The sequence below is a fragment of the Pogona vitticeps genome, chromosome 2 (assembly GCF_051106095.1).
Source record: "Pogona vitticeps strain Pit_001003342236 chromosome 2, PviZW2.1, whole genome shotgun sequence".
Classification (NCBI taxonomy): Eukaryota; Metazoa; Chordata; class Lepidosauria; order Squamata; family Agamidae; genus Pogona; species Pogona vitticeps.
Genome location: NC_135784.1, coordinates 248,644,417 through 248,663,529, shown reverse-complemented (window position 1 = coordinate 248,663,529; position 19,113 = coordinate 248,644,417). Strand labels below are relative to the sequence as shown.

General features: G+C 41.8%; 1 protein-coding gene and 1 long non-coding RNA gene across 4 annotated transcripts in view; one reads left to right on the top strand and one right to left on the bottom strand.

Moving 5' to 3' along the window:
* Positions 1 to 289: 289 nt before the first annotated feature.
* On the bottom strand, positions 290 to 6,004 carry LOC140704899 (uncharacterized). The gene is made up of 2 exons (XR_013542106.1): positions 5,873 to 6,004; positions 290 to 4,215 (listed from the first exon to the last, which is right to left on the bottom strand). It is a non-coding gene; the product is annotated as an uncharacterized LOC140704899 (long non-coding RNA).
* Positions 5,812 to 19,113, top strand: part of ADAMTS19 (ADAM metallopeptidase with thrombospondin type 1 motif 19) — a 217,564-nt gene continuing 204,262 nt past the window's right edge. Inside the window, exons 1-2 of one of the 3 annotated variants that reach the window (XM_020797556.3) lie at positions 5,812 to 6,599; positions 8,915 to 9,516. In XM_020797556.3, coding sequence (XP_020653215.3) covers positions 6,515 to 6,599; positions 8,915 to 9,516 — 687 coding nt within the window. In that variant the 5' untranslated portion in view covers positions 5,812 to 6,514. The remainder of the gene's footprint in view (positions 6,600 to 8,914; positions 9,517 to 19,113) is intronic. The other 2 variants (XM_020797558.3, XM_020797555.3) reach the window with 2 other exon arrangements.

Genomic DNA, 19,113 nt, shown 5'->3' with positions numbered 1-19,113 from the left:
CTTTCTCTTTAGCCAGTTATGAGGCGTTTTTGGTTACTACTTGACACTATCTGCCTGTTTTTGTCATCTCTGGTCAGTGGTCACTGGTGGCTGCTGAGAACTGGTAACTGGGTCCATAACCATTTGGCAGATAGTGGAATTTATGTGGTTACCCCCCACTATGCAGTGCGAAAAAGTTCAGGGACCTACAGAGCAGAATTATCTTCAAGTCTCCCCACAGTAGACCACCCCTTTTGGTTTGTTCTCAACTGGCACTTGCGGTTTCAATAACTCACTCTGAGACATTAGCTGAAGAAAGAATAAAAGTGTTTTATTTACTTAGTTGAACAGATAACAGTAAGTTAACAACATGGCTGCTTCCAGCAAAAGGCCTCAACAGACGAACTATTTCCAAAAGACAACAGAGAGGGGGGAAAAAAGCTGGAGCAGAGAGGCTCGGATCTTTTTGAATCAGAGGCAGGAGGGAACTCTTAGTTTGTGCTGGATAGATTGGCAGTCACCCCAACCCAGAAAGGTCCCTCCCAGCCAAACTTCCTAAAGGCAGCATGTGAGATTGTGCTCCACTGACATATTCATTAAGAATTCAGGGTAATCTCCACCATAAAATGGCAGAGTAGGTCCTTGTCAGGGGTACACATATACCTAAGTAAATAATGACATATGGAATATCTTATAATGCTTTAACTGTAAGAGATAATTCACAAAACATTGTTTCATTTATGACCACCTCTGTCCACTTACCCTAGGATGACTGAACATTGTGAAATATACTGTAGTCCTGAGTAGATGAGTAAAGGACTGCATAAGTAACTCTTCCACATTATCCCTCACAATGTTTATTCCATATATACTTACCTGTAAGAAATATATTGTTTCTATAGTATCCTTTTTATACAATGTTTATGATAGCAAACAAGCAAATAATGTCCGAAAAACACGAGAGATTGTAGCTCGTTAATGAATGTTTGGACCAACATATATTTCTTTTTTTTTAGTTTTCTGTTGATTGCCGTATCTGTTTTATGTCTGAAATCAATAAAATGCATATTTTAATTTAAGAGAAACACACTATAATGTGTGTTCTGCACAGCAATGTGTAGGCCACTGTTTATGGCTACATTTCAACTATTTGGGCCTCCATCCACTCACTTCTGAGTCATTATGGGCGCAATGATTTCTGAACAGTCCTTCACCATGGCTATAGCAGTTTGAATTTCATTGCCTTATTTGTGCTGTAATCTTGTGAACATATACCTAGGAAGGTGCCCCATGTCATAGGATTGCTTTACACAACTACTGTGCACATTGGTTGGGTTTTGGACTAGAGAGACTTGAGCTCATATTTTTGCTTTTGAGCTCTTGGGGTGACTTAGCCAGTCAATGTTTCTCAGACTGCAACTGGAAGTTGCTTTGCAGTGACTTCAGCTGTTTCACATGATGCAGGTCTTGGTGTGGTTTTCAAAAGTGTTTATTGGCACAATATCTAAACCACATAAAGCTTCTGTCCCAGGAGGCCAGTGCTGGGAAGTTTCACCTACTGACAGCGCCAGGGTCGGGGCTTGACATGTGACAAAATCAGAGCCACTGGAACTGCCCCGAAAGAAGAACAGCATTGCTGGGGGATCATGGCACCGGCTGGCTGGCAATGCTGTTTTTGCTAGGGGTTGGGGGTCAGCTCCAGCGGTTCTTTTTTCTCTGCACGGCAAGTGAGTGAGGACACCCTAACCCTGGTGCTGTCAGTAGCAGCAGGAAACCTCCCAGCGCTAGCCAGTCTGTAGGCCAGGGACTGCTCTGTGTACTGCCTGTTTTTGCATAACCCACAGTAAAAAACAACACAAAACTTGCTGAAGATTATTTGAAACATGTAGTTCCTACTTTAGACTAACCTGCCTCCCCAGGCTGTGAGAATAAAAGTGGTGAAGAGAACGCCTTAAGCCCCTTGGAGAAAATCTGGGGTTATAATTATAGGAAATAAATCATTATGCTACAGCTGTCGGGGGAACAACATTTTCCATGTTTAATTTTTTTTTTGTTTTATTTGCAAGAACAAAACAAAAACCCGCCCAGTTTGCATATTTCAAAAATAGTGATACTACATTCTGCCAGGGGAAAAGTCTTAATGGTATTTTATCCCCCATTAACAGATATTGTTTAGAGTTACTGTACTTAGCATAACACACCCTTGTATATTTTAAGTGTTTCTTGAAATGAAGATCACAGACTTAGCCTCAAGCAACACTTTCCGTCTTTGGTGTCTAAACATGCATTTGTTGTTGTTGATAAATTAAAAGCAAAGCTTGGTTGGTAGGTTTTTATTTAAATGTCAACCCTTTAATACATTTCAAGATACATTTCTGTAACTATTAATTACTGAGGAAATGCCTTCTCTCTCTCTCTCTCTCTGAAAAACAACTATGTCAAACTTGAAAGTGTAATACTCCCCTTTAATTTATTTATTTAAAAATATAAAGTTTTCTTTACGCCAAAGAGAAAAAAACTGACTGAGGTGGGAGTATTATCTCTCTGATCTTAGCAATCTGATGAAAAGTCTGACTAGACATTTAATCATTTTTAGGCTGCTGGTGGGTGAAAAATGTCATGTTTCTAGTGCCATTTTTCAACTCTGTGTCTGCATTCATATCATTTTCTTTTACTTGTAAGATGCAGAGATTTGAAATGATTGCATCACTGTTTCTAGAACAATTTAAATTTCACTGAATTGCAGTGTGTGCGTAATCCTGTGCACACACACCATACTGTAAACCACACTGAACAAAAGATGACTTGCTTATTTTTTTAAATGGTTTTTTTATTTTATTTTATTTTATTTTATTTATTTATTAGATTTCTATCCCGCCCATCTAGACCAAAGGTCTACTCTGGGCGGTTTACAAATTTAAAAACAATAAAACCAATAAGCATATATTATAAATCCAAGATGGCAAAAGTATATGGAATTAAGATATGGCAGGAGGGATATATTAATTTATATTAATAATGTCAATATATAAATAAGTAAATAAAGAAAATATTAGTGTACACTTTATTGGCACACATAATGTGCTTCCAGTGTGCACGTCCCAGTTCACACTGACTTAAAGTATAGGATTAACTCATGGAATATGGTGGACATAAAAGTTTAAGTCTTCTCATCTCTGTACTGTGTGTGTGTATAATGTGTGCAGTATCATCTTACTGCTTGCTTATCATTCAGAAGGGAACCTGTGTTTTGTGGTAGTTACTCCTGAACAAAATAAATTATGTACAAAATTAGTGTAAAAAAGTTTACACATGTACACTTGAATGCAATAAAGCCGCACTCATGTGATATACGTATTTGTCTACACTATTAGGAAGGGATAGGTCATGTGACATATCACCAAGTCATTTCATGAAATCTATGCACACTGGCTCACATCCAAGAGGAACTGAGGGAGTATGTGACCGGGCCTTCTCGGCAGTGGCTCCTCACCTTTGGAATAAACTCCCTCCTGAGATTCGTATGGCCCCTTCGCTGGGCATTTTCAAAAGCCAACTGAAAACTTGGCTGTTTAAGCAGGCCTTCCCTCCAGTCATGATTTGATTTATTCTTTTTTTTTCTTTCCTTCCATTTTGAACAATTTTTTCTTTCCATTTTGAACAATTGATTATTGATGTTGTACACTGATGTTGTATTTGAATTGTTTTATTTTCTAAGTGTTGTTAGCTGCCCAGAGTGGTCAATTGACCAGATGGGCGGAATATAAACAAACAAACAAATGAATACTGACTCTTGCACTCTGACCATTGCTGGGGATGCCAGACAGAATTTGCCCTGTGTTTCTTGCACTTTGCTATAGGTCTTGTGTTCGCATGTTCTTTGTATATGACAGGGGTGGGGAGCTTTGGCTCTCCAGATGGTGCTATACTGCTGCAGCACTGCCCATGCTGGTGTGGGATAAATGAGATTGGAGCAGTGGTGGCTGGTGCTCATTATGGTGAGACCTATATCGCATGTTGCTTGCAAAGCAGTAGATATAGTGTATATACAGCATTGTGGGTAATATACATAACAAAATGGATTATGAGACAGATTTTAAGGATCTAAAAATCTTGAATTGCTAGATAGCTCAGTGGTTTGGGCATCTGACTGCAGAATCAGAGGTTGGGTAGTTCAATTCCCCACTGTGCCTGCTTGACTTGATGATCCGTAGAGTCCCTTCCAGTTCTGCAGTTCTAAGACAATGATTATTATTATTATCTCATAATACAGTAAACACAGTGGCAACTAATTGTAGGGATTGTCTTTTTTGGCGGAGTAGTTTTATTTATTTATACTCTGATGCTATCATAACACTTACTATGCTGTGTTTTTTCAACTGGCAGTTAATAAGAGGAAAATTATGATTTTATATAAAATATGGTCTAATCTGAATTATAGAAAGTGAATGCTCTTCAGCAACACTGGGGTTAGGGGCACTGGACCCCTGTGTTGTTCAAAATCCGTGTACTGTATAACTCTTATGCTCTTCCAAACATGGCCACAAAGCATAAACAAGTTGATTGATTCTCTCTGTCTCTCTCTCTCTCACACACACATACACAGATGAGTTTGGTGTGCTAACTATACAGCATGGCCCAGCGCCTTCCTAAACCACCATATGGAGCAAGCATGCCAGAAGAGGGGGTTAGCTGGGCCACCAAGATCAGACTGCATGCCACCTAACTGCCAAGATCAGGGACCTCAGGAAGTCTGAGATCCACTTTTCTCAGGCCACGCAGCACAGTATTTATTATTTATTGGAATACCTATTTATTTATTGAAAAAAAATCCATGTATTAACAAAGCCATGTTGCTTGAACCCATGCAATTCTAGGGAGCAGCATCGTCTTATTTGTATATTAGTAAAGTATAGAACCTAGTACAGTATGTTGACTATTTGACCATGGGTGTTATTATTCTCATTATTGATGCTGTATACTGCTTCATATAATAAAATCTCTAGTCTGTGGCATTGTAAGATACTGTATAAAATTTTAACCCAGAGAGCACTACTGCAGGACTTGAATATTTCACTCTCCCTGTGCACTGTATGTCATTACTGTAAAGGCCTTATTACATATTAGTAAGGGTTTATGTGTATAGTGTATATCAAAGAGCTACAGTGGCTGTGTATGTGCATATTATACACAGTCTCAACTTTGCAACCCAGCACATACCCACATTACATTTTTATGTGGGGTAAAGCCACGTGTGATATCCCTTCATGTCGTACCAACAACACACAAGTTCAGGTCAGGGTTGGACCAGCATGCTGTTAATGCTGGCCTCGTTCAAATATGTTGCAGCGTTCCCTCGAAAGACTATCGCCTCGTGGCAAGCACTGGCAACGAGCCATGGCATATATATGTGTGTGTCACGCAGGATTTGTTTGTGTCCTACACATAAGGCGGATGTTTGCCAGGGTGCAAAGGTTGCGGCTCAGGTGCCCCAGGTGGTCGAAGAGCCAAAACTACCGTAGCTAATCCTATTATCTTTCCACTGGATTCCTTGCAAGGAAGAGAAGACCCTCTAAGGCCTCTGCCCCCCCCCCCGCGCCGGGGCTTCCGCAGCTGCCCAGGCGGCGGGCTTTCCCCCCCCCCCCGCGGCCCTTCCGCCGGGGTCTCCTCACCTGCACGCTGCACCTCGAGCCATGCAAGTGTACGGGAAAGACTAAAGGGCGACGGGGGGGGGGGAAGGCAGAGCAGGAGTATTCAAATTTAAGCGTCACGAGGAGCCAATCAGGAGCGAGCGGCCGGAGTTTGGGGAGCCCGCTTCTTCGCTTTTAGTCCTCCCCCGCCCACTTCCCACCCAGGGAGAGCTCGCAGCAGCTCGCCCAGCGTTGGGACCTACCACTGCCGGGGGCGCCCGTGGTTGCCACCGCCTCCTCTCCGCCGGGACCTGCTGCTGCTGCCGCTGCTGCTCCCGCTTTCCGTTCCCCGCCTCCTCTCCTCTCCCGGGTTCTTCTCTGCCGCCGCTTCGCGCTTCTTCTGTGGCCGCTGCGGCTTCTCCTTCTCCTCCAGCGCGGGTCACGCTTCCTCCTCACTGTCGGGCAAGCGAAGCCAGCCCAGGGGCTTCTCCTCCTCAGCCTGCCTGTCCTGCTCCATTGACCCCTCTTGGCTTGCCTGCCCCCCTGAGGCGGCTTCCCTCGGCGGGGGCTCCGGCTTTCGCTCTTCATCCAGCGCCTCCTGCGAGCCGCGGCCAGAGGCGCCTCCGCTTCAGCCACCGCAGAAGGAGTGCTGCTGCTGCTGCTGCTGCTTGCCGCGGCTAAGGTTTGAGCCCGCTTCCACTCTCTCTCTCTCTCTCTCTCTCTCTCCTTTTCCCCCCCTTCTCCCTCCCACAAACGGAGAGGAAGAGGCGGCTTTACCAACTCCACGTCGGTGCGCTCCGACGTTCGCCTTTTGGCAGAGGGAGAACCCGGCCGCGAAGCGCTAAAAAGCCACCAGGAGAGCAAGAGGGTGTGATTCGGCCGTTAACTTCTTCGCCTGGGAGTGGATGGAGAAAGGAAGGGGAATGCGATTGAGCCATATTTGCTGCTTCTTTTATCAGCTGTGTTTCCTGTCAAATGGGATCACTTCAGGTAATTTCAGTTTCCTCTTTCCTCCTTACCTCCCTGTGTTCAAGAGAAAGGAGGTAGTTCTTGTAAAAACTCCCTTCCCTCCGGGCCACATGGACCAAGGCCAAGTATTAAGGTCCAGTGTTGAATGAACGGTGTGCCTTGTTAAATGTGGTTTATTTTCGTGGATGACATCACAGTCCCGTACCTTTCTGTGTGGTGAGTTCTGCACGCTTCACCTGCCACCTGCAGAGTGCTTTGCATCTCTTTCCAGCACATGTGAGGCACTGGAGTTGCAATATGAGGGCTTTCAGTGATTATGCAAGACCACTTCTTCCTCTGCTTTCAAGAAATCCGTCTTGTAGAGAGGAGTCCAGGATGAAGGACAGAAATGGTGAAGCAAGTTTGCGGCTGTACCCATGCAATAGTGCAAATGTTTTGTGAGAGGCTTCATGGACAGTTTCTTGTACCTTTTTGGTGGGCAGTTCTGTGTCTGGTTTTATAAGAGATGAAACTATAGTCTGTGTAATAGTGCTTACTGTTAGGATCACTGACACATAAACCATGGTTTCATTGGCATTTAGTATGTGCAGAGTTTCTTGCATTATAGAACCATAGGATGATTGAGTTGCAAGGGGCCTATAAGGCCATCGAGTCCAACCCCCTGCTCAATGCAGGAATCTTCTAGGCATCCTTCAGTCTCGAGAGACTATGGTAACATGCTCTGAATCGAGGAGTGTCCTCTCCAGAGCATAAAGCCTGGGTAAAGTAATATGGAGGATAGGCTTTTACCCAAGCAGCAGATCCCCCCTCTCCACATTGCTGAAATGGTCCAATGGAAAGGCAAGAGCCAATACAACTGGTTCCAGCAACGTCGCAGGAGTTGGCAGAACGATACGAACTGCCTTCGGGACTCCAACTCTGGATTTTGCCTCAAGGTTAACTCCTGAAGCCTTTTCCATCAGTAGATATAGCCACAAGGCAGTGGAGGTTTGAAATCGGAGTTTTCCTTCTCCTAGATAGACTGCCTTCCATGGCTGGCGAGCCCCACCTACCCGGCCTGCTCTTTAATAGTGTGGAAGTATGATTCAATTGTCCAGCTTTCTCTTAAATGCCTCCAGCGTTAGAGTGCTCACCATCTCCTGAGAAATTTGGTTCCATTGTTACACTGCTATCTTCTTATTCTTTTGATCTGGCCTTTAAGATAGATGGAACAGTCTTTCTGAACCTAGCATCCTCCAGGTGTTTTGAGTTGCAGAAATGATGCTTCCTGTAGGCTGTTAAGGGTTCAAACCTAGCAATCCCCCTTCCGTGTTCCTTCCTTTCAGCTGATACTGTAACATTCTACAATGTAGGGTGAATGTGTGAACCTCCAGATGTTTTTTAGACTGCACCTTCCACCAATTCTAGTACCTATGGCCTGTGGTCAAGGGATCTTGGGAGTTTCGGTCCAGCAACATCGGAAGGCCTTTACATTTCCTGTGCTTGTTGTAGGCCGCAGAAAGCCACAGGTTCTTGACAAGCTGTTCTTGTAAAAAGCTGTTTAAAAATATCTTTTTCATTTAATTTAAAACATGTATATTTCTCAGTATCTACTGGCTACTTGAGTCCATAGAAACTAATCCTTTATTTTGAAGTGATTTGGATGTGCATCAAAACTAGCACCACTCAGCTACTAGAATTCACAGTTAGAGGGGAAAAACTAAACTCCTGTGGCAGAGTGAGGGCTTGGTGAAAGATTGTCTTTCTTAAGGCCATCAATTGAGCCCATGAAGCTGCAGAGACTTCAACTGTGAGCTAGATGAGGGCATTCTCCTACCCACTACTGCTTGCCAGCTCATAACATTAAGCTGAATATTTAATTGAGTATTTAAATAGTTAAATGAGTACATTTATGTACTCATTATTATATTATGACTTTTTAAAAATTATAAAATTATAGGCTATCTTTAGGCTTAAACAAATACTGTACTATAAATACATACTTGTATTTAAGAAGATCAGGTAGGTATAGTATAAGTAAATAAAACAGAAAATCACTTCCTCAGTCTTAAATACTGATATGAGATCAATTTCTTTCATCCTTGTTTAGCATAGGTTGTGTGTTTTCTGGGACACCACATGGAAACAAACAATATGGTATGCATGCCCAGCTATATTTGTGGCACTTTGTAAGGAGCCTGATCTGGACAACAGTGATACAATTGAATGAGGTGTTAAAATGAGACTGGCTTATCTTAAGTATGGCATGCATACTAAAATACCATTTAAACCCCCTATTATGGTCAGTGCATGATTTAAGACACATTCCAACTGCACACTTTGTTTTTTACCTGTAGGTCTGCAACCTTTGGGAGATTCTGAGGAATGGGAGATTGTCTATCCAGCATTATGGAGCAGGGGCCACCAGGAACCCCTTGGAGGCAGCGGTGCAGGAGGCAGCTGCAGCACTGATGGAAACTGTGGGAACAACAGCAGTAATATTAGTGCTACCTCTATGTCTACTCAGGGGGTGGGTAGTTCTCGTGAGGTCCGCTCGGTTTCTTCCTCATCTGATAGGCAGTTACATCCAGTTGGAGAGGCCTTGGAGGTTGAAGTCTCAGAGGATGAATATGAATCTCAGGAGTTCTATCACTGGTCTCCTCTTCCTCAGGGATCTAATGCTACTTCTCAGCCACCTCCTCCCCCACCTCTATCTCCTTCCCCAGAGGACGGAGATGAGGTGTTGCTTAGAATACCAGCTTTTGCTCAGGAGCTCTATCTGCTGCTGAAGAGGGACATTCGCTTCCTGGCACCAGGCTTTGCAGTGGAAGAACGACTAATGAATGAGAGGAGTCTTCCATACTCTGTCCAGAGCCAAACAGAGAGATATTGTTACTACAGTGGATCTGTGCTACATTATCCTGGATCCTTTGCTTCCTTCAGCACTTGTGGTGGTTTGGTAAGGCTTGCAATATTAATAATGTTCCCATCTGTGTCTTTCCCTCTTCTTCACTGGTACTTCATCTTTCTTCAGCAGATGATGTTTTCTTTTGAAATTCTCTTCGCATTGTCTCTTTGTCACCCTCTCCTTAGTTTTACCTGTCCTATTCTCTTGGCAAGTTCCTAGCCAAGTTCTCTAACTTTATTCCCTGCTTTTCTTACCCAATTCTTTCCTTAGGTTATTTTTTTTCATGTTCCCTACCTGTGTTCAAAATTACTTGTTTTCTTTATATTGTAGTATTTTGATACATTTCTTTACTGCTTTCAATTTGTGCCCTGCTTTCCATAATTGTCAAAAGTGTCAGCTGTACAACTGTAAACACTAAAGTCTGTATTCGCTTGAATGCAGGCAAGTGATATCAAGTATACTTTACCTGGAATCCTGTTCACACAACTCTGTGCACATAAGGCTGCTGACATATTCATGGATATCCTAGGGGTGGCATACTGGTCAGTGGTGTAAGCAGCAACATGTCTTGGACCAGCCCTGCTCTGTAATTTCACAGGCGGGGTGTCAGGGTAACGTCCAGCCCTTTATCATTGTTTCATTTTCTTATCAAATTTGTAATCCTCTCTTTCACTGTAGTGTTCAAGGTGATTTGCGCACATTATAAAACAATAAAAACTGATCAAAGATAAAACTGTACAATCAGGTCAATTTAAAGACAGTTACACTTATTATATATAAGCGTTAATAATTTAACTGTTTACCCATAGCACTAGGGTTTTGCTTTGACTTTATCTAAATGTGGAGGTTCTTGTTTTGGAGAGGTTATGGGTATCTATCAGTATCCATAGTCTCTAATACAAGACCCTCTGCAAATTTGTCTAATATTTTCTGAAAACTATCTGAAACTGTATGTCTTTCAGTAATTTGTAAGTCTCCTTGGACACTTATGGGAGAAAGGCAGGATAGAAATAAAGTAAATAATAAATCTAAATCAGTGGCATGTTGCATCACATCTTGAAGTAATGAATTTTACAAGTCAGTTATATGCTGTAGGAAGAAAGTTGTACAGTGGTGTTTCAACTTACGAACATCCCTACTTATGACCATTTCGAGTTGTGACCAGCTCCGAATGCAAAATTTTGCTTCTATTTGCAACTGGAGCTTCCACTTACGAACAGAAAAAGGCAGGGAAAAAAGACAGGGAATTCAAATTTCTAACTGTAGGTGGCAACGAGGATGCTTCTTTGTAGTTCTTTTGCCCCAGCAGTTAGAGCGGTGGTCAGGGACCAGGAGTAAATTACCTCAAATGGGGTAAAAGTGAAAATCCTGGGGGTAATGAGCAGAGCGCTACCCCCCTCCCTCCCACCCCCGCCCCCTGCAGCCAAACCTCAAATTGTAAGCCACCTCTCCTTGTTACTTCCTTGGTTGCAGCAGGGCACTTGTAAATCCATTCTTTCAGAGATCAGAGATAAGCCTGCTTGATTGGCTACAGCTGTGGAATAGCCCCATGCAATCAATCCAGGGCTTGTGAATGACTGCTTCCTCCGGAGATGACTGTAAGCAAGCAGGAGGAGGGAAAGGATCAAGTTAAGGAGGGGAAGGAAGGTGCAACAGACCGAGGGCTTCATCAAGCTCATTTAAATGTATGGAGAAAATAGAGGAAGGGAGGGAGGGTGGATGTGTGTGTGTGTGAGAGAGGGAGACTCAAAACTATGAAAAGAACAGCCAAGGCTTGAATTAAGGCGGGAAAAAAGGGTGACTATTAAATACTGTATCATTTCCTTCCTTTCAAATCAAGGGGGTAATGTCGGCTTATATAATTTTTTTTTGGGGGGGGTAAAAGGTAAAAAAGTTCCCTGACCCCTGAGTTAGAGAGTGTGCATCAGAGGAGGCTTGGGACTGCCTCGCTTCTGCTTCTGAGTGTGTGTGTGTGTGTGTGTTTGCAGGGAGGTTTCGGGTTGCCTGGCAAGGTAAGGTGCTGTTTTCTGCTTTTTAAAAACTGTTCCGGGTGTTTTTGCAGTGTGGTTTTGGGCCGGGGGGGTGTTATGTTTCTGTGCTGTGATGTGTCTTGGCGGGGGTTTGTTTGTTTTTTGGCTCCCCCCATTTCTGATGGGACTTGGGGGGTTGTTTTTTGTCCCCTCCATTTTTGATGCATCTTGGAGGTTTTTGTTGCTTTTTCGGTATTATTTTCCACATTTCCAATGGGTCTTGGGGAGTTTGTTTTTTGGTTTTTTCCTCTCCTATTTCCAATGGGCCTTGGGGGATTTGGTAGCTTTTGGGGGTTCCCCCCCGTTTCCAATGGGGCTTGGGGGGTTTATTTGTTTTTTGGCTTTTCCCCCATTTCCACTGGGTCTTGGGGGGTTTGATTGTTATTTTGGGGGATTTTCCCCATTTCCGATGGGTCTTGGGGGTTTGTTTGTTTTTTGGCTCCCCCCATTTCTAATGGGTCCTGCATGCTTCCCTTGCTTTTTCCTCTTTTTTTTTTTGCATTTCCGACCTGCCCCCTTTGTTCTCTGTGCATTTCCGATCTGTTCCATTTGTTTTCTGTGCATTTCCAATGGTTCTTGCACAGTTGATTGCTTTTCTCCCCCCTCCCTCGGTCGGAAGGGATTAATCACGTTTCCAATGAGTCTTGCAGTGATATTTTTGGGGTGATTTTTTTCTTCAGCCAGAATGGATTAATTGCATTTCAATGCATTCCTATGGGAAATAAATGGTGCTTCGACCTACGACCATTTCAAGTTACGTCCATCTTCTGGAACGGATTATGGTCGTAAGTCGAGGCACCACTGTATTTTTATTCAGAGCCATGTATTTTGAATTCAGTGGGTCTTAATCTTCCTTAGTCTGCATAAGATAGCAGCCCTATTCTGGTAACATATACTAAAACAGTAAGATTGCTTCTGTTTTCATCACTTTTAGCAATTCTCCCAGGTCTGTTTGGTACATGTGAATTGTGCATGCAAAAACCCCACAATAATGTCGATGCTGCTCTATATGTTTTACCTGGTGTGTATTATCTAATAATAAAGTTCAAGCATGCAGTCATCTGCAGTGGTTTCATGGAGTAAGATCAGTGTGGGCATGAACAACATTGCAGTAATGGTCACCTGATTATGGCCTTAGAATATGAATCCTGAGAAATTTACATGATAAAGTTTATTGACTGTCCCTTAAGCTGTTGCTTGGAAATTATCAGATATCTTTCCTTGAAAACAGGGCTTCATGGTGTTTCACCTGAATGCTTTTACAGTATTTGTTTTGTTGTATTTCCTTTAAACATTCAGTGCTAGCTGCTCAGCATTAACTGCAAGAGCTTCCAGTTATGCAGTGCTGTTTCTATACATTCAGCTTCACCTTTTGTGAGAAAATGATTATTTAAAAGACTATATTATTATAAGGAAGCTTTCTTTTAATACTGCAAATCTTTGGAGATTCGGGCTGAAACAAAATTGGAAGTATAATGTGTGTCAGTCATACTACTGGTAGCAGTACTGTTCTTACTACTGTTTGTTCAGCGATTACATCCCTGAAAGGCTACAGGTGGGTTTGACAGTATAGTTGAAGATTCTTTGGCAGAGCCTTCAAATTCCACTTAGGTTTTTCCAGTTGATAAAATGGATGGCCTGCAAGGGCTTTTAAATAGCTAGTGCTTATTGACCCCTATTGTATAGTCTTCTGGATCCAGAGTGCTGGTGGTATAGGAGGTAAGGTGCTGAAGACTGGCTGCAGGAAGACTTGGTTGAAGTCTTTGATGTTTGAACATGAAGAGAAGTATGATGTGTCTGAACTTTTAGTTTTTTCTCTCCTCCTGCTCCCAAATAATTAAAGTTTACTGTTAAGTACAAGCTTGGATAAACTGTGATTAGTATTAACTGTGTCTATGAAACAAGCAGATTTCAAACTGGGATTAATGATCCTAAATTAATGGATTGCAGTTCTACTGGAGTGTGTAGTATGGACATAATGAGAAACAGTGGTTAGTTGGAAGGTGTAGTTGAAACTTCTTATCTCCTGCTTGTGGCTACACCAAAAGGAGAAAGGACCAGTTCTGTAGTGTAAAAAATCTGACATTGAATGTTAAGCTGTGATTTAGCATTATGTATGAACCAAGTTATTGAGTGGCCTCAGAACTTTATGGTAGGAGGAACAGAATGACCTTTCACTATGTCCAGCTGTCTGTGGTTAAGTCCTGCCAGACTTGAATCTTTGATTGGATAAACAGATTCCTTGTGCTGGCATTTAACTGCTGGTATGACTTCAGCAGATTTAAGCCTGAATTACACCAATGGGAAGGCAGAATTCAGCCTAGTGACAACAGCAGTGGTTTCAGCAATGAACAAAAGTCCCAAGATATTTAAGGGTGGGTGGATAGAGTACTGGCAGCTGGGATGATGTAAAATCCTGGAATGATTTAAAACAAAGCAATTATTATTTTTCTTTAGCTTTTCATTAATGTGCATGCCTGCAGGACTACATAGAACAGGAACAGGGGTATTGTTGACAGTGTCTATGATCCTGAAGAGAGCCAGTGGCATTTCAAATGAGCATATCCTGCTCTTTGTGGTTGGCTGGCTGTAATCTATGGAACAGTGCTACAGCCAGGAAGATAGAACTAACTTTCATTCTAAACTCAGGTTTCAACTGAAGAACATGGAAAATATTATGCCAACGTTTTGTGGAGACTTGAGTTAGTTTAGTTTACTCCTGTTGAACCTTGCAGTGTTGCCAGATTTGATAGGGTTTATAAAATAAAATTGGATAAAATGTTGAGCTGTTGTTCAGTCAGCTTGTTTAGATTGAAACTACTGAGGCAGGAAAATGTTAACTAATAATTGTTTAAATCTTTGATATGTCATTGCCATATTTTGTACATGTGTATCTTTGGTGTCCTGAATTACTGGGTTATAACTGCAGTGCTGATAATGGAAAAATAATAGTAACAATTAAGTACCATGTAAATACTATTGGGAGACATGTAAATTACATTTCTTGGTTTTGTTTAATTTTACAGTATTTACGGCTACTTGTATAGCATAGCTGGGCAATTTTTGTCACATTTCTTCCCCACTCCATCATAACTTCCACTGGTGTATATGTCTATTTTTACAATGATTATGTGAAATTGACATATTGCCTTATTTGTTTATATGTGTCCAGTAGATGATACTTTCCTGGAGGAAAAGTCCGTTGCAGGTTACAAGCCATGATGGGGATGTATAATCTCCTGGCTTAAAAGGAAGTTACCTCCAAGTGCCAGGTGCAGAGGAGGGTTATCAGGACACAGGTATCTAGTTGTCTGGTGTGCTTCCAGAGGCATCTGGTGGGGCCACTGTGAGATACAGGAAGCTGGACTAAATGGGCCCTTGGCCTGATCCAGCAGAGCTCTTCTTATGTTTGCATGCCTTATCATAGTAGTAGTAATCAACAACTGGGTAAGACATTGGTTGCTTTTTCCTATGTGGAATGGCATGAGCAGTCTTTAACTGTCATTGTGTACTGCTTGGTGTGTATTGGGCAATTTCTATACAGTACTATCTTCTGCTTATGGTATCATATTGAGTAACATATTGCATCAGATCAACATGTTGAGTTACTAAACAAATAGCTGGTCATGTGGTATTACCTACCAGCTAATCTGATTTACAGTCTTGATCTGACTTTTCTAACTTCTGCCCTGTGTTTACCGCCCTACAGAGCAGACGAGTAACCTCCAAATTGGGTCAAATATAAACATTTTGCTGGTGGGGAAGGGGAATATATAGATTAAGCATGTGTAAATTGCAGTGATTAATATAGACTATCAGAAAGTCTCTTGAAGTTCTCATCTCAACTAGTTTATTATATATTTCTTGTAGATATTGAACATAAATTAGTATGCAGAAATTGATAAGAAAACTGGGTTCAAAAATAGAAAATAAATTCAAATTATTTTTCTGTAGTTGTTGCCTCAAGCTGTGTGTTCCTCTTTACCTATCAAAGTGGCCAACTGTTCTTGCCCAAAATATGACGAGATGTTTGTTTATTTTTGCTCATACATTTTTCTATTTTGTTTTTTATTGAAATTCTTTCCACGTTCAACATTAGTGATAATTTAATAGGAACTGCTTTTTCTCAGCATTTCTTCCTAGCATTGTGGTATGCAGCTTTCATTATACCTTTTGTTGTTTAAAAAGAATTTCAAGGTCATCTTCATAAGGGCATAGAGATGAGTGGGAATACATATTACTGAAAGGTCATGGAGTTCAAAAGACTTTTCTTTATTTACATTATTGTATCACTTGTTTAAGTTGCAGATCAGTATGTTTAGACAGGCAGTATCAGATTTACCTTAGAATAAATTGTCTAGATAGATGAACATCAATGGAAATGTCAAATGGAAACAGAAACCAGGTGGGTTTTATCCTAGAACTTAGTGGATGGTTCTGGAGGTACAGTGTCAGCTATTGGCGAACTTTTTAAAGATAGTGCTCAGCCCATTTAATACCTCTTGTAAAAATTCAGTTAAAACCCAGAGTGGATTCCCTCACCCTCAACAGTGGCACCACTAGCCCGCCACTACTATTCCATACTTTTCACCTCTCGACATTTGTCATAGTAGAGCATAGTAAGGTTTAGTATCAGTATTGAAGTAAAGAAAAAGGGGAGCATAGGGTTAGGCTGTACATTCCTTGTAAATTCAGTTTTTACAACAGCAGCAATATTGAGGGTGATGATTGACACCATCAATATTGCTGCTGTTGTAAAAACTGAATTTACAAGGAATGTACAGCCTAATCCTATGCTCTCTTTTTCAAGTCAATTCTGACTTGCGGTGACACTTTCCATGGTTTTCCAGGTAGAGAATACTGAGAAGAGATCTACCATTCCCATCTTCTGGGGTCACCCTGGGACTATGCAGCTTGCCCAAGACCAAACAAGCTGGCTGTTCTGGGATGCACAGTGGGGAACTGAACTCTCAACCTCTGGCTCTGCAGCTGGATACTTAAACCACTGAACTATTCAGCCAGCTTTTTCCATAAAAGCCCCTCCCCATTGACTGGTAATGACATTGTACAGTAGTTCTTAAGTTCCAGTTGTGTTATTGGTGGGCTTTTCCCAGACAGATCCTCGAAGGAGGAGTGCATAATATCTGCAATTCGTCATCTGTTATTTCCATGTCACGTAGTCTGGGCTGTCCAGGAATCTTGCTCATCCAGGGATTGTTTTACCTCAGACCTGGCCAATTTGAGCTGGGTCAAGAGCACAGCTGAAAAGGCTATTTCCTTGGCAAGTCCTGCTTGAGAGACATGACAGGAATGGTGTTGAGTTTCTCTTGAGCTTCCATACCTCATGAACTTCTGCAGGTACAGAGGGCATATAATGGACACAGAATCTCATGGGCAGTGTACTAATAGGGTGACTCTTGGCTATCTCCAACTGCCAAATTGCTCCAACATTTCAAAGCCCTCATTTTCTCTAACATATTATTTTTATAAGTGCCCAGGGAGTGCTTCCCTAACCGCCCTCACAGTGGGCAGAGGCAGCCAGCAGCCATTTTCTCCCTCTAGGGCAACTCAGCAACCATTTCACATCCTTTCCATTATGTTTGATTAACCAAGTCAAGGCTGATGTGTGAGGATAACTTTCTGGAGAACAGAATAATCTCCCTTCTCCCTCCAAAAAGCCTTGAGGAGTTAATGCAGCGGCTTAAAGACCTACGTGGCAAAAGGCAGAGGGACACAAGTGGCCAGTGGAACCACCTGTGTTCAGTCTGTGTCTCCTGAGCTGAGTATCTCCCTCAGCCTCATTTATACACTAAGGCTCCTTCTGATCCTTGCTGGAGATGGCTCTTTTGTGGCTATAAGAAACGTAGATACTGATTCTTATCTACCCATTCTACCCTTTAGTCTTCATGTCCATCATAGAGGAGGAAGAGAGGTCAGGTGTATAACAAGAGGAATGTATCTTGAGGCAGAGTGTGTGAGGAATTAACTGTATCTTTAAAAGTTAAACTTCCTCTAATTACGCAGAGGATAAAAAGATTCAGCCAGGAACCTACAGAGCAGATTAGCTCCAAGTCTCGCTCAATAGACCACCCCTTATTTATTAGTTTACCTCAGCTTGTGCTTGCACAAACCATTCACCCAGAGACTCTAGTAATGAGAAAGAATAAAATGTCTCCGTTTACTTACTGTTCTTTATTTAAAAAACCCTATTGTTTAAAAATGTTAACTTGTTAAATCACCGAGTTTAACTGCTTAATTAGTTTCATAACTGACTGACTGGTTACATAGCTGACAGAACGCTTCACTCTGTTTTCAGACTCCATTGCTAACACTGACAGAACCCTGACTAACTATAAAAAGGTGGGAAAAAATAATCTGAGGTAGAGAGGAAACAATTGGCTGCTGCTGAGTTGATTGACATTCAGCCCCAGTTCAGAAAAGTCCCTCCCTTAAACTCTATAAAGGCATCATATGTATGTTGCAATAAGTCCTACAATTTATTTGTGTTTGTTTAACACTGATAATTTGCTTCACCTGCTGTCTAAGGCAGTTGCCATCTAGGGTTACAACAGACTTAAGCAGTCAGCACAGTCATCTGCATGGTCAGTATCTGAAGCTTCAGTTGTTGAGACTAAAGCCAAGTCATACTTCAGCAAGACAGTCTTTCCAGCCCTGTTTCACAAATTGGTAAACTTCTGATAGTGCCCAGAAGTTTTATTTGCTTTCGTCTAAGGCTACAGAGGGTTTGAAAGTCATAATGATTGATCACTTGTTACAGATTTAATTTCAAGTGCATTAGCTACTAAGGACAGGGAAGCACTTATCAAAGAGCCACATGTGAACCATTCTGATCTGGCTGTCAATAAGAAATGTGAGGCTTATGTTTTAGTCACTTGAGCCTCTTCTAATGCTTTTCTTATTGCTATAATCTTCATGCATTGGGTAGAAGACCTTTATTTAAACTGTACAAATCCTTTGCCTATGTAGTAGACACCACACGGGGATCACCTACCTTTGTAGTTGGAGTGATCTCAGTAGCTACAATAAAGAGATCTGGTAGCTTAAGCTGATGCTTCTTTCAGACTGAATTTGGCCATAGTTTCTTACAAGGACACACTTTTTGTTTAGGAACAAGGATCTTAATATTCTTGTAGAATCCAAGGATAAAGAACCTTTGTGCCTGCTGTTGATGCTGTGTGAGAATAAACCCGAATGTTCCTTCCTTTCCTGAATACTGACTGTACAGATCATTGTGCTGACTACTTAATCTGCTGTAGCAAACACCTTAGATATGTCCTTTTTGTCCCTTCAGGGGATTTTCTAGACCAGGGGTGGGCAATTAATTTCGGGGGGGGGGGCACATGAAAAATCTGAACTGTGTTCGGGGGCCGAACCAACTTTACTTAAAAATAAAATGAAACAGTGATGTTATGATTGTTTTTATTTTAAACTTGTTAATCTTCACAAATACTAAAGAGGTTTTTTGCAGTACGTTAAAGATAAGCAACTGGTCAACTTTAGACAAAAAACTATAAATGGTTTTGATGTTCAAAACTATCCGTGGGCTGGACAGGAGCGGCTCGCATGCCATATGTGGACTCAGGGATCTTTGTAACTT